Raw genomic sequence first — 13644 nt, forward strand, 5'->3', positions numbered from 1 at the left:
CACTTCACTAGTGTTTGTAGTTGTTGTTTTTTTTTTTCTTTTTTTGTGTCCCGTTTGGATCTTTAGCCATCAGAATTGTTGTCTTAAGGCCAAGAAAGATGCCAAGCGGATTTATTTTACTAAGTGGATCATCATGGCCTTGCCATATTGCTCCATTTGATTGACCTTTATTATAATTATGAATTTATTTTATTTTCAGTTGCTACAAACGGGACAGACATGACTGGGGGATTGGATAGGGAGAAAGAATGAAAGAAAGAAAGAGAGGGAGAGAAAGAAAACCAAAGGGGAGAAGAGACGGTGAGAAGGGGGGGAAGAAAGAAAAAAGAGAAAGAAAAACAAACAAAACACCTGGGTCACCTGTATGGAGAAAAAAAACAGAAGAGAAAGCAAACAACAAAGAGCAACATAATAAAAAAACGGCACCATCACAATAAACTAGCTAGCAGTAGATAACAGTAGATACTAAATAATAAACGATATTGTGCAGCACGCACGATAGACAGCGCACAATGTGCTTTGAGGCAGCAGCCAAGAAAGCTGTAGTCCGCGTCTGTGAATACCCGTGTGTACACCTGTGTGCATACCTGTGTGGATCAGCATGCTTGCATTCCAAAGGTTTCTCCATGTAACGATCTGCTAGGGAGTGTGGAGGGGGGCCACAGCCCCGTCCTCCAGGATATGAAGCAGGCATGGAGGAGATCAAAACTCCAGACATCCAGAGGCCCCCAGAACACAAGAGACCAAGGAAAACCAACAGAGGGGCAGCCGCGCCACTGTCTCAGTAAGAGCTGAGGAGAGTCACAGATGAGGGCTCACTCAGCAGCCGCGGAGCAGAAGCCAGGGGGAGTTGCAGTGACGCGCCCGTGAGCTCCGCCGGCAGCCAGCTGTGCCTGAGTGACCGAGCCCCAGGCCGAGAGGCCGGGGGCACCCCACCTCCGAAGTGGCCCGAGCGAGCCCCAGGCTCCAGGCCCCGATAAGCGGCCGCCAAGGAGTGAGCCGGTGTGTACCCACACGCCCACCCCCACACACAAAGAACCACCAACGCACCGACACCTGAGGGAGTCCGCCACTGGCAGTTTGTAGTTGTTTTTGAGAAATGCCCACTGAAAGAATGGCCACCAGGGCAAGTGCCTGTAATCGGATTACAGTAACACGTTACTTGTAACGCATTACTGCCCATCTCTGTTGAGAACAAATAATGTAAATGAATAATAGTGTTCAAATTGTTCGTTAAAACTCTGCATATCTCAGAAAAACTAAAAAAAAATCAGCTTTCTTCACTCACTTCTTTACAATGCAGCCATTACAGTCTTCTTTGATTGGTCGCTGCAGGATTGCCATTCTTCTCATGTTTAGTTTTTTTTCCTATCAGTGTTTTAATTCTATGAAATAAATTTTTCAAAGTCACTTTTTGCTTTCACTAGCTTGTTTTTAGTGTCCCACTTTTGGATCTTCTGAACTCACTCTGATTAAAGTTGTCATTGTACTAATGTTATTCATGTGCAGCTGACTTCACAGCTGTGTGTGGGTTTTTTTATTGCTTTTTTGCAACTTTTTGTGATATCTAAATGTTTAACCTGTTCAATAACATTATTACTATTCAGTGATTATTATATATGATTATCACTTGGCTACGTGAACATACATAAATCTGTTCAATCTCAGCGACACAAGCATGTCTTCATGCGCACACACAGTTTCTACTCCCATTCATTCAGGTTTATATTTACAACTTTTACAGGAAGAATGGACAGCCATCACTTTAAGGAAAAACAAAGAGAGAGAGAGAGAGATTATAAGTTCAGGGCAGGTCAGTTTTTATAGAAATGCATAGATGTGTGTTGTACTTCCATCTGGCTTATTACTTTCTAATGCAGGGGAAAGACATTGGCAAATAAACACCTACTACATAAATAGTTTGATTTGAAGTTGCTCTTTTGAGTCCTCTCTATTGACTCTGACATCCTGCTGTTAACACTTTCATGGTATTGCTTTGTTTGCTTTAAACAAACCTCACAGGGTGGTAGAATATGTCTGCGGTGCAGAGGTCCTTGGATCGCCTCTCTGTTGTCTTTGTTGACAGCAATGAAGGTGGTGAAAGAACTGCTCACTCCTGATTGGACACTGAGCTGCACCACCTTCTCCTTCACTCCTCCATCTTGCTGTCCTCTGAGCTCTCTCTCCTTCATCTCCAGGGAACGAATCAGAGTGCGAGCACCCAACCTGTGGACTGTTAATCTGCAGACAAGGAAGAAAACATTTACAGTTCTAATGTTTCCTATTTTTGCTACATTAGTACATCACTGACTTTTCTGTTTTTCTGTGCTGAGGGTGCATTCTTTTTATATTAGAATTAGTAGAGTTACAGAGGGTATATAGAGTGTGAACATAAAATAAGAGCTTGATTAGGCTGTAGAAACGGATGAAAATCCAGTAAAGTGAAGAGTGTGTGTGTGTGTGTGTGTGTGTGTGTGTGTGTGTGTGTGTGTGTGTGTGTGTGTGTGTGTGTGTGTGTGTGTGTCTGGCAGGAAGTGAAGCAGGAAGTCTGAATATAGCTTGTGAGCTTGTGAGAGACGTTTCAAAAGGAAAACAGAGGAATTAGAGAATGAAAGTGCTAAGAAATAGTAATGAAAATGATATTAAATAAATGTCTTAGTGTGTTAATACAGGTGCCCATGGACTTGGCTCAACCTCAGATGAGGACAGCGGCAAAATGATAGATTAACATAATTGGAACGACAAACAGGCCAGGCTTTGGCTGAAACTTTACAGCTTCACCTCTCATCCTGCCCTTATCCTGAGAAGAAGCTTAAAGGACAGTCAATCTCCTGATGAAGACAGAAGACAGACAGAACAACACCGTAGATTTGAAGAATTAACAGAAGGCAGAAGACAGTACAACTGACCTAAAACACTGAAGGGTCCAGCAGCATGTATGTTAATGGAACATGTGCTCTGAATTACAAGCTGGAAAGTGTACCAGTGACATGACTGTGTGAAAGCACTGCATTGGACTGTCTGAGTTCATATTTGCCATGCTGGGAGTTAACCGCCAAGAAAAGACTGAAAAGATGAAGAGTGAATGAACAGAGAAGAAGAAACGGCTGATTTGGGCCTGTGTTTGATTTGGGAGGCCACACAGGAAGCTGTGAGAAGAGGGGACGAGGACCGGTGAGAGGTGAAGGCTGGACGTGTTCAAGTGAAAGTATAGGAAAATTGGGTTGAAAATTGAGGCTGAACTTGTGGGGTTTAGAAATGTCCAGAGCATCGCAACAGAAAGGTGAATTAAAAAAAAAAGAGAGAGAGCGGGATGAAGAAATAAATAAACTAATAATACATAAATGAATAGAAAAATCTTTTGTATATGGCGAGGTGCTGTGGGCACCTAAGTCTTTGATAGTGTAGAATTTTCAAGTCAATACCATGGTTGCATCTACTGAAAATCTCTGTGAAGCTTAAATCTCAATGACCTTGACTTCAAGGTCAGAGGTCAACTTTTCTGAAAATCAGAGGAGTTTCACATTCATAACACAGGTATGTCTACTAGGAGGCTGAAGGGTAGCACTATATATTTATAAACAATCAAAAATAACAATTATTACACAATTTATTTCCAATTTGTATGGAATTTATTTCTGTAAAGGTGGTGTTTTAGGTCTGATTGAAGGACTGATGTGATGGTAAGGTGTCCACTGCTGCGCTTTGAAGATTGGTAGGCTTTTTTTTTTTTTAATTTTCACAAGAATTGCTACTTCCCCTAGAGTTTTGGCCACTCCAACAATCAGAAGATTTCCCTATGAGCAAGCATTTAGCGACAGTGGGAAGGAAAAACTCCCTTTTAAAAAGGAAGAAACCTTCAACAGAGCCAGGCTCAGGAAGGGACAGCCCTCTGCCACGACTGGTTGGGGTGGGGGGAGTGAAAATTAAAAAAAAAGAAGCCAAAGTGATCATTATTGAAGCAGCTTAATTAATTTTTGCATTGTAATTTGCTGTTAATGTCATTTTCCAACCCCAGTTTGTGTTTTTATCACTTTTGTCCAGGGTGGAAGATGCCATGCTGGAGACTGATTCAGTATGGTCTTTCAGTGTTGATACATGGGAACCTTTTAGAGAGGCCAGGGCTGAAAAAGGGATGCCGGAGAACCTGAGAGGGTGTTATCCGCTGGTGTGCATCCAAGGCCAACATCTCTTTAATTAGGCTGACAAATAAGCGTTGGCCAGCTTCTGGTCCTCGTCTAAACATCATTAGCTGTTCGAGGTCATCCAGACGTGTAAGTATTATGTATCTTGTCTCCAGGGATTCATGTCCTGTCCCTGGAACAGAGCCTTTATATTGTTCTTCCGTCTTAAATGTCCAGCGCTGTTGCTTGTATTTGTCTCCAATGAAATAGTTTTCAGTGTACACGCCAGAGTCTAGCACATGATCTGGTGGCTGACCCTGAGTCTCTATGATGAATTTCAGATAATCATAGTCATTCTCCGAAGGGTAGAGTGGCACCCCTGTAGCAAGCTCCACAGCCACCAGCCCCAGAGACCACATGTCACTTGCTTCATTGTAAGGAAGGCCAAGCATAACCTCAGGTGCACAGTAACCAACCGTCCCCACAAAGTCACCAGGTATCACTGCAGACGCAGGACATGCGAGGCCAAAGTCTATAAGTTTGACTTTGATGGGAGACTCATGGCGGTTTACAACCATGATGTTTCCAGGTTTGAGGTCAGCGTGCACCATTCCCACAGAACTCAGGTGGGACAGAGCATTTGTGATTTGACCTAAAATTGGCCTGACTTCGCTTATGGGGAGACCCTGTTTATTCCGGTCCCCTATGTAGTCCCACAGGCATTGATCAAGGAGTTCAAATTTCAGGCAAACCCGCTGTCCGTCGTGGAAAAAGCCGTTCCATTGAACAATGTTGGCGGCATCTGGATCCAACCTTCGCAGCTGCTCCAAGATGAAAATTTCCACATGTGCCTGTTGCAGAATATCAGGGTCGCTCTTGTTGACTTTAATGGCAACAGCTTGGTTGGTTGTTGTGTCGCGACATTTGGCTACAATACCAAAGCCCCCTTCTCCGAGGAAAGCCTCTACCTTGTAGTGCTTTCCCAAAATGCTCCCTTTAACTAATTCAAGCTCATCTGAGCTGAATGATGGACTGGCTGATGTGTGGACGAATACTTGATGAGAAAATTCAACCGAGTTTTGAAAACTGCAGTTGATTTTCTGTGATCTCTTGCTTTCCAAGTTTGAAGGGTGCTGAAAGACCACAGGGTTTTGTGATCTTTCAGCACTCATGTCAATGCACAGGGAACTCTTAGTGCTGAAAAAGGGATGCCGGAGAACCTCCGAGGGTGTTATCCGCTGGTGTGCATCCAAGGCCAACATCTGTTTAATTAAGCTGACAAATAAGCGTTGGCCAGCTTCTGGTCCTCGTCTAAACATTATTATTTGTTCAAGGTCATCCAGACGCGTCAGTTTTATGCATCTTGTCTCCAGGGACTCATATCCTGTCTCATACTGAAATTGTTGGTCAGTCTTAAATGTCCAGCGCTGTTGCTTGTCTTTGTCTTCAATGAAATAGTCTTCAGTGTAGACGCCAGAGTCTAGAACATGATCTGGTGGCTGACCCTGAGTCTCTATGATGAATTTCAAAACATCATAGTCTTCATTTCCAGGGTAGAGTGGCAGCCCTGTAGCAAGCTCCACAGCTACCAGCCCCAGAGACCACATGTCAATTGCTTCATTGTAAGGAAGGCCAAGCATAACCTCAGGTGCACAATAACCAACCGTCCCCACACGGTCACCAGGCATCACTGCAGACGCAGGACATGCGAGGCCAAAGTCTATAAGTTTGACTTTGATGGGAGACTCGTGGCGGTTTACAACCATGATGTTTCCAGGTTTGAGGTCAGCGTGCACTATTCCCACAGAACCCAGGTGGGACAGAGCATTTGTCAGTTGACCTAAAATTGGCCTGACTTCGCTTATGGGGAGACAGTGGTTTTTCCGGTCCCATATGTAGTCCCACAGGCATTGATCAAGGAGTTCAAATTTCAGGCAAACCCGCTCTCCGTCGTGAAAAAAGCCGTTCCATTGAACAATGTTGGCGGCATCTGAATCCAACCTTCGCAGCTGCTCCAGGATGAAAATTTCCAATTTCGCCTGTTGCAGAATATCAGGGCGGCTCTTGTTCACTTTAATAGCCACAGCTCGGTTAGTCATGGTATCACGACATTTGGCTACAATACCAAAGCCCCCTTCTCCGAGGAAAGCCTCTACCTTGTAGTGCTTTCCCAAAATGCTCCCTTTAACTAATCCAAGCTCATTTGAGCTGAAGGATGGGTGAGCTGACATGGTGAAATGTGTCAGCTTGGTCGGTGAATTGCTAAGTAAAATTCTCTCAAAACTCTCCAAAAAGGGTTTGCTTGCTGTCAGGTCAAGGTCCGTTTAGCATTAAAGTTTAACAGAGCAAAGCTCCTACTTAAGGGTTTTTCTCTCAGCAAGATGATGACATAACAAAGGATCTATGTCATCATCTTGTGATGTCACAAGATGTCACCTTTTTTCACAAGATGCATTCCATTTGGATCAAAGGCATTCTATTTTTTCAGTTGAAACACTAAAAAAAAACAATGTTTCAACAGGCCAGGCTGCATTTTCTGCTGCAACATCTCAACAGGAGATAATAAGATAAAGACAAGGAAGACTGGTGATCTATCCATATCAGCAACATCGGCAGCTTTCTAGTGCAGGAAGTAATAAATTCAGCCCTCGTGTTTGCACTACAGGTTGCTTTCATGAGTATTTCTGTTTTTGTGGTGGGGGAATTTTTCCTCGTTCCAACGATGTAAACAAAAACATTAATTGTGCTTTCCGCAATGACTAGTAATCATTTTGTCCTACTGTTCATTTACAGAACAGGAAAGGTTTTGTTTGGTTATGATTGTTTTGCAAGAAATGCTTCAATCACAGTGGGGTAGTCTTGATTAAAATGTTATATGAGAACTGTGGCACCATGTGTGACCAGATATTGGCATGTAGTCGTCGCCAGACTGTCATCAAAAGTGTGAAGTTTGGGACAGACTGGACAAAATACATTTTTAGAGATGAAAATCTTATGTCCAGTGATAAATGATCAAAATTCCACCACAAACATGGCTTTGACGAAGATGTCCCTTTCTGAAGTAACCCCAAAAAGTTCCTGAAGTAACCAAATGGAATTTAACCAGTGACCTCTCACTTTGCAGGCGAATGTGTAAACCAGCGATGCCTGGAAAACACTAAAACTGTGCCAAAATGTCATTTTACATTCAAAATGGCGGACTTCCAGACTTCCTCTTTGGATTGGGTTCACTGAATCTGTGTGTAATAAATGTCATACACGTATTTCAAGCTGTAAATAAGTTGTTAGAAGTTCTTTAAAATTTCTTAAGTGGTGCTGTAGATCCATTTCCGCAGTGCCAGTCACTTTTTTAAAAAAAAGTACATTTTGACCTGATGTGAAGAATGCAAAAAATGTCATTAGTTTGGAAGCATGTTTGGTATATGATATACTTGCCTGACTAATAATAATTTATTATTACTATTACTACTGTTGTTGTTGTTGTACAATGGAGCCTTTCCCCTGTGAATGACCAGCTCCCAGCTAAAATGTGTATTTTGTGCCATTTATAAGGTCAGTGCTTTATCATACCTTAAACTGTGCAGAGTAAAAGCCTCAGTTGCTGGGAAAAGCACAGGTGTATTAGAGTTTTTCTGAATTGCTAAAACACTAAACCCCATTGTAAAAACTAAACTGTCAACTATGAAAACTCTTTCATCAAATCAGTCCCACTGTTGCCAAAATCTTAAACACTATTCAAAGCTCAGTCTCCCATTTAGCAAAACTCTAAACACAAAACACACTTAGCAGTGTGGTGCACCTGTTGTCGTGTGAAGGCTGTGTGCAGTAGTGATGTCTCCTGTGTGTCGAAGCTTTGAAGCGTGTGTCGGGTAATCTCGTGGTAGTTTTGTAAAGCGCGTATCGAGGCTTGCTTTGATTACGTATGCAGTGATGTTCGAGGCCTCGCGGGCAGTCCGTACCACGTGACTGATTCAGGAACTGGCTCGCCGGTTTGCACCAGATTCTAAATAAATTGGGCAGCAAAACACAGCTGATTCCCCGTCACATTGTGTTGTGGAATTGGATTACGTCCCAGTTACATACTTACTTGAACATTTCTCCTTCGATGGAACCAGCAAGGAAGAGAATATTTGTCTGACAACATTTAATCTCATCTCTCCTAATAAAGTATGCACACAGTAATAAATATCACAAATGATAAGTACCATAATATAAATCAACAACACCACAGATCTTATAATCTGATTTTAGTTTATTAAAAAGTGAAGCACCACACACTAGTTTGTGTCATTGTCCAGATGTACATAAGCATGATTACACAGTTACACAATCATACCAAACTCTGTCCTGATAGTTTCCACTTTCTCTTTTGTATCAGACATACTGAGACAATATTCGGGATAAATAACCATGAAAACAATTTATTTATTAAGTTTAGAGGTTTATACATCACATCATTATAATCATTGAGCCTGTCTGACTTTAATCGTCCACTTGATGGCGCAGTAGAGCCAATGAATCGTCACAATGCTTCGAACCATGAGTCGACCAGTTGGATGGAAAGCTTCAGTTCATCACAAGGCTTCATCTCACCATCACTAATGAAAGCTCTTATAATTTGGCTGCTATTAGAGACCATTGATTTAGGCTCTCTTTGGTTACTACGTGGATCTTTTTTCAGACAAATTAATGAAAAAAATATAATAAATGGAAAAACAGAGTACAAATGTGGACAGTTAACTGGATATTACAGCGCGATTTCAGTGCATAAATACATAAATACAGGTCTGAGACGTAAGTGGTGCAATATTGATAGAGCTCACATGACTCCGTCCTGTTCGTATCCCAGAAATCCACCAGGATTTTAGTGCCTCATATACTGCACAGGTCATCGGCACACCTGAGATTCAGGACGACATGCTAAGCAGTGCTGTGTCACCATCAATAATACACCATATTAATGCAAGGTACAATTACAGCTGGGCTCCGCCACATTTTATTTTAACAGAGGAAATAAAATATGCAGAGCTAGCTGAGTTGGTTGAAATTCAGTTGCTACTTTAAGAGAATTTCATACAAGAATAATTGCAGATAAAATAGGTTATTAAAGCTGTCATCATTGCTTCAGTGCCATATTCTCTCTGCTGTAACTCCGATTTGAAGAGGGCTTGTTTAGGCAACAACTCAGAGCACTATACGATCACTGCCGGTCACTTAGGTGATTTGTTATAAATGTGAAAACAGCTATGCAGGTTTAACGCAAGGAAGTCTTTACTCAGTGTTTGGCATGGGTCCTAAATGAAGGAGGGGTAGTCTGTCAGTCACTGCATTCCTCACCTGCATGGGAAACTTCCCAAACTGGAAGTTATCAGAAACATTGGAGACAATACTGAATCCACCAGAGACAGCTGGGACAGGTCCTAGTCATTACCATACAGAAAAGAACGGATTTATTTCAGTTCAGTTCAAATTAATAAGGTGAAGAAAAAACAGAGACTGCATCTTATGTGTTTTCTATTCTATTCTAGTAGTTTTAGAATCCAATAACTACACAAACAATCATGGCAGTGAGGTGTGGAGGGCCAGGAGTGACAAAATGAATGAATTAAATATGCCATTAATTATTGAATTAAATGTTTCATTATTTAATTAAATGCCCATTCACTTCACTAGTGTTTGTAGTTGTTGTTGAGAAATGCCCACTGAAAGAATGGCCACCAGGGCAAGTGCCTGTAATCGGATTACAGTAACACGTTACTTGTAACGCATTACTGCCCATCTCTGTTGAGAACAAATAATGTAAATGAATAATAGTGTTCAAATTGTTCGTTAAAACTCTGCATATCTCAGAAAAAGTAAAAAAAAATCAGCTTTCTTCACTCACTTCTTTACAATGCAGCCATTACAGTCTTCTTTGATTGGTCGCTGCAGGATTGCCATTCTTCTCATGTTTAGTTTTTTTTCCTATCAGTGTTTTAATTCTATGAAATAAATTTTTCAAAGTCACTTTTTGCTTTCACTAGCTTGTTTTTAGTGTCCCACTTTTGGATCTTCTGAACTCACTCTGATTAAAGTTGTCATTGTACTAATGTTATTCATGTGCAGCTGACTTCACAGCTGTGTGTGTGGTTTTTTTTTTTTTTTGCTTTTTTGCAACTTTTTGTGATATCTAAATGTTTAACCTGTTCAATAACATTATTACTATTCAGTGATTATTATATATGATTATCACTTGGCTACGTGAACATACATAAATCTGTTAAATCTCAGCGACACAAGCATGTCTTCATGCGCACACACAGTTTCTACTCCCATTCATTCAGGTTTATATTTACAACTTTTACAGGAAGAATGGACAGCCATCACTTTAAGGAAAAACAAAGAGAGAGAGAGAGATTTTAAGTTCAGGGCAGGTCAGTTTTTATAGAAATGCATAGATGTGTGTTGTACTTCCATCTGGCTTATTACTTTCTAATGCAGGGGAAAAACCATACTGTAACCATTTTAGAGCTGGCGATTTTAAAAAGTGACAGGACATTTGGAGACAAACGTACGTCAGCATGCTATCTACCACCTCATGGTAGACTCGCTGATAATCTTCCACTGAGAGGTTGTAGATTTTTAAAGTGCTGTCACTGGAGCTGGTTGGCTGGTGGTCGGTACTGCATGGCTCGGGTCTGGGGGGCAATTATTTTGACACTGGCAGGTCATCATGTGAGATTGCAGAGGGAGGCACTGAGGTCTTTGGAGGTCGGGAAGAACTGGATGCTGGGCTTCGCTTCCTTTTCCGGGGCTGACTGACTGTTCTGTCACGGCGCCGGGGCCTCTGGGTTGAATTAACAACCTGGGGAAAGGTCAGAAGCACACAAGGGAATGTCAGTAGTTAATAGCGACCTCATTTTTTTCAAACAAGACAAAAATCTAAATTTGATGAACCACAATGAAGTCCAAACTCCAAAACCCTCAAATGATTCTGTTCCTGAAATTTTACACATCCAACCTGGTCCTTGCTGCAGCACGGTTGTTTCCTGCTGGCTCTGGGTTTCTTTGCATCACGGGCCTGGCATGCAGTGTTTCTCTTACAATAATTATGGTCTTTGAGGTGAGGCACAGTAAGCTGCAGGTATACACAAAAATGACAGTAATGCAGACATCAGTTAGTAGCTCATGAAACATTAAAAAAATAACAAACCCTTTCATATGTCCATAAACTACTTAAACCACTCGCATGGTTGAATAACTTGTCCACAGTGATTGTAACGACAAAAAATATCCAACATGTTCACATAAAATCATAAGAACTAAAACCAGGACAATGCATCAAGGTCAGTGTAATAAAAGACATGTCAACTTATGGGCTCGTCGTGTTAGAGCTTCACTGCTGCATACCCCCAAATGACATGTCAAATAATAATTTGCATAAGCTAAACAAACACCAAAGTCCATGTTGTATTAAACTCTAATTTCTGTTATAATCATTGCTGCTTATTGCCGTTTTTGAACAATGCAGATGCACAAAATACCTTTGTAACTGGCCAAGCTTGGTCACGTGTGGCACTTATATGGTTTAAAATGACATGTAAGAAAAGCAAGCTGCAATAATAGGAGAGCCCTGCCTTGTGTGTGGGGGGTAATGAGTTCAAGATCATCATTAGGCTGTGGTGTAATGAGGGACCTCTACCCAGAGGTGACTGTCTTATCAGGTGAATAATTGTAGCATAAGCCACAATGAAGAAGGAGATTAAAACTTTAGTTAAAAAAAGCCCAAAAGCAGAAGCTTTGAGGATTTTAAAGATGATCACAGTTACATGTGGCTCCTGTAAACATGTGACAGTGTGTGTACATTTGAGAATTCAGATGATGCTGCAGAACATTGCTTGCATATTTGTAAATAAACATTTTGGGGATTAGCTTTTCTACAGTGAATAAAGTCTCAGTGTTTACTTGTTTTATTCCCTGATTTTAGTTTTAAATACAAAATAAAGGCCCCCAATCAGGAACATGCACAGCCCACCCCCACCCCCCCAAAAAAAGCTAGAAACAGGCCTGGTGATCATTATGCACTTGAGTTAATTCGAGATGTAAGATACTCTACTTATTAGCAAAAACTGAACATTTTTATCCCAGCTGCAATCTTTGGTGACATGTCTGCCACAAGATCATTTAATACACGCAAAAGAAAACGTTATTATAGGTAACATACTAGTTTAAATGACTTTATGCACAGTTTACCCGTTTACAGCTACAGTGCAACAGTCTAACATGCAAGTATAACTCCCACATGCACAGGCCTAAGTTTTTAATGCTTTTTATCCACATTTATGTCGTCTATATTTTCATGTTGCCCTGTTGCAAAGTGAACTCTTTCTGGCCGTCGAGTAAATATTCAAAACTTATTGAAAATGGTCATAAAATCTCACATTTTCCATGATGGATGATGGTTGCTGGGTCGCTTTCCTCCGTGACATGGGAGTTGGACACTTGTAAGGCTGCAAGAAGTCTTGAGCAGAAAGTTGTCTTACTTTTGCAGAAATTTGCAGAAATCCCTTGTAGCTTTGCACAACACGCCGAGTGAAATCTGTCTGAACTATACCAAAAGATGCAATGCAAATAGAACCTGGAGACGCATAGCAACCACGCAACCTGTCATGTTAAATCACGCATTTTTGTACCTACTGTTAAAAATCACTGTAATAATTGTTTTTAGTGAGTTTTTCCCTCAGTTCAACCTCAGTTATGGCGGCTTTTTTAATATTTAGGCATCCACATAATTACTCCATCAAAGTGGTGCGTAATGATCATACGAAAATACGTCAAAACAGAGCAAAAGTGGTTTTATTTGCCACAGCATATCACAGCAGCTCATTGTATTTGAAAACTACTGGATTTCATAAGTTGTGCTTATTTTATAAATGGCCCGGAGAGTAGCAAATTCTCTCTTTCTACTCACTGTACTGAACCCGCTGCACTACCCACTTTCACCAATAGGTGTCACCCTTTTACCGTGGAACCAGCTATGTACAGCTCCAAAGTCAATCGCTAGAGAGATCTGTTGCAGTAATAACTTCTTTCCAAAAGGTGTCTGTATAAAAATCTCTGTTATGCTCTGTCAGTCACTGCAGTGAATGAGTTAATTGGTAGTAGGCTTTCGAGCCTATACAGCTTGGAGTAGGACAACATGCATGAAGAGGATGATGTGGACAAAATACTCATTTGCCTAATAATTCTGCACTCCCTGTAGTCATTCTCCAAAGGGTAGAGTGGCACCCCTGTAGCAAGCTCCACAGCTACCAGCCCCAGAGACCACATGTCACTTGCTTCATTGTAAGGAAGGCCAAGCATAACCTCAGGTGCACTATAACCAACCGTCCCCACAAAGTCACCAGGTATCACTGCAGACGCAGGACATGCGAGGCCAAAGTCTATAAGTTTGACTTTGATGGGAGACTCATGGCGGTTTACAACCATGATGTTTCCAGGTTTGAGGTCAGCGTGCACTATTCCCACAGAACTCAGGTGG

At 41.4% G+C, this 13644-nt stretch overlaps 1 protein-coding gene and 1 long non-coding RNA gene across 2 annotated transcripts; both read right to left on the reverse strand.

Annotated features, from left to right (window-relative positions):
* Positions 1 to 3633: 3633 nt before the first annotated feature.
* Positions 3634 to 6438, reverse strand: LOC147332091 (uncharacterized). Its single transcript, XM_086290560.1, has one exon. The coding sequence runs from the start codon at positions 6353 to 6355 to the stop codon at positions 4073 to 4075; it is 2283 nt and encodes a 760-aa protein (XP_086146686.1). The 5' UTR covers positions 6356 to 6438; the 3' UTR covers positions 3634 to 4072.
* A 4015-nt stretch (positions 6439 to 10453) lies between these two features.
* Positions 10454 to 12657, reverse strand: LOC147332092 (uncharacterized). The gene is made up of 3 exons (XR_015128926.1): positions 12545 to 12657; positions 11125 to 11241; positions 10454 to 10968 (listed from the first exon to the last, which is right to left on the reverse strand). It is a non-coding gene; the product is annotated as an uncharacterized LOC147332092 (long non-coding RNA).
* Between the last annotated feature and the right edge of the window lie 987 nt (positions 12658 to 13644).

The sequence above is a fragment of the Aulonocara sp. 'chitande type north' Nkhata Bay genome, linkage group LG4 (assembly GCF_057382095.1).
Source record: "Aulonocara sp. 'chitande type north' Nkhata Bay isolate Kocher_YH1m ecotype deep benthic linkage group LG4, A_spYH_male_GT1.1, whole genome shotgun sequence".
NCBI lineage: Eukaryota > Metazoa > Chordata > Actinopteri > Cichliformes > Cichlidae > Aulonocara > Aulonocara sp. 'chitande type north' Nkhata Bay.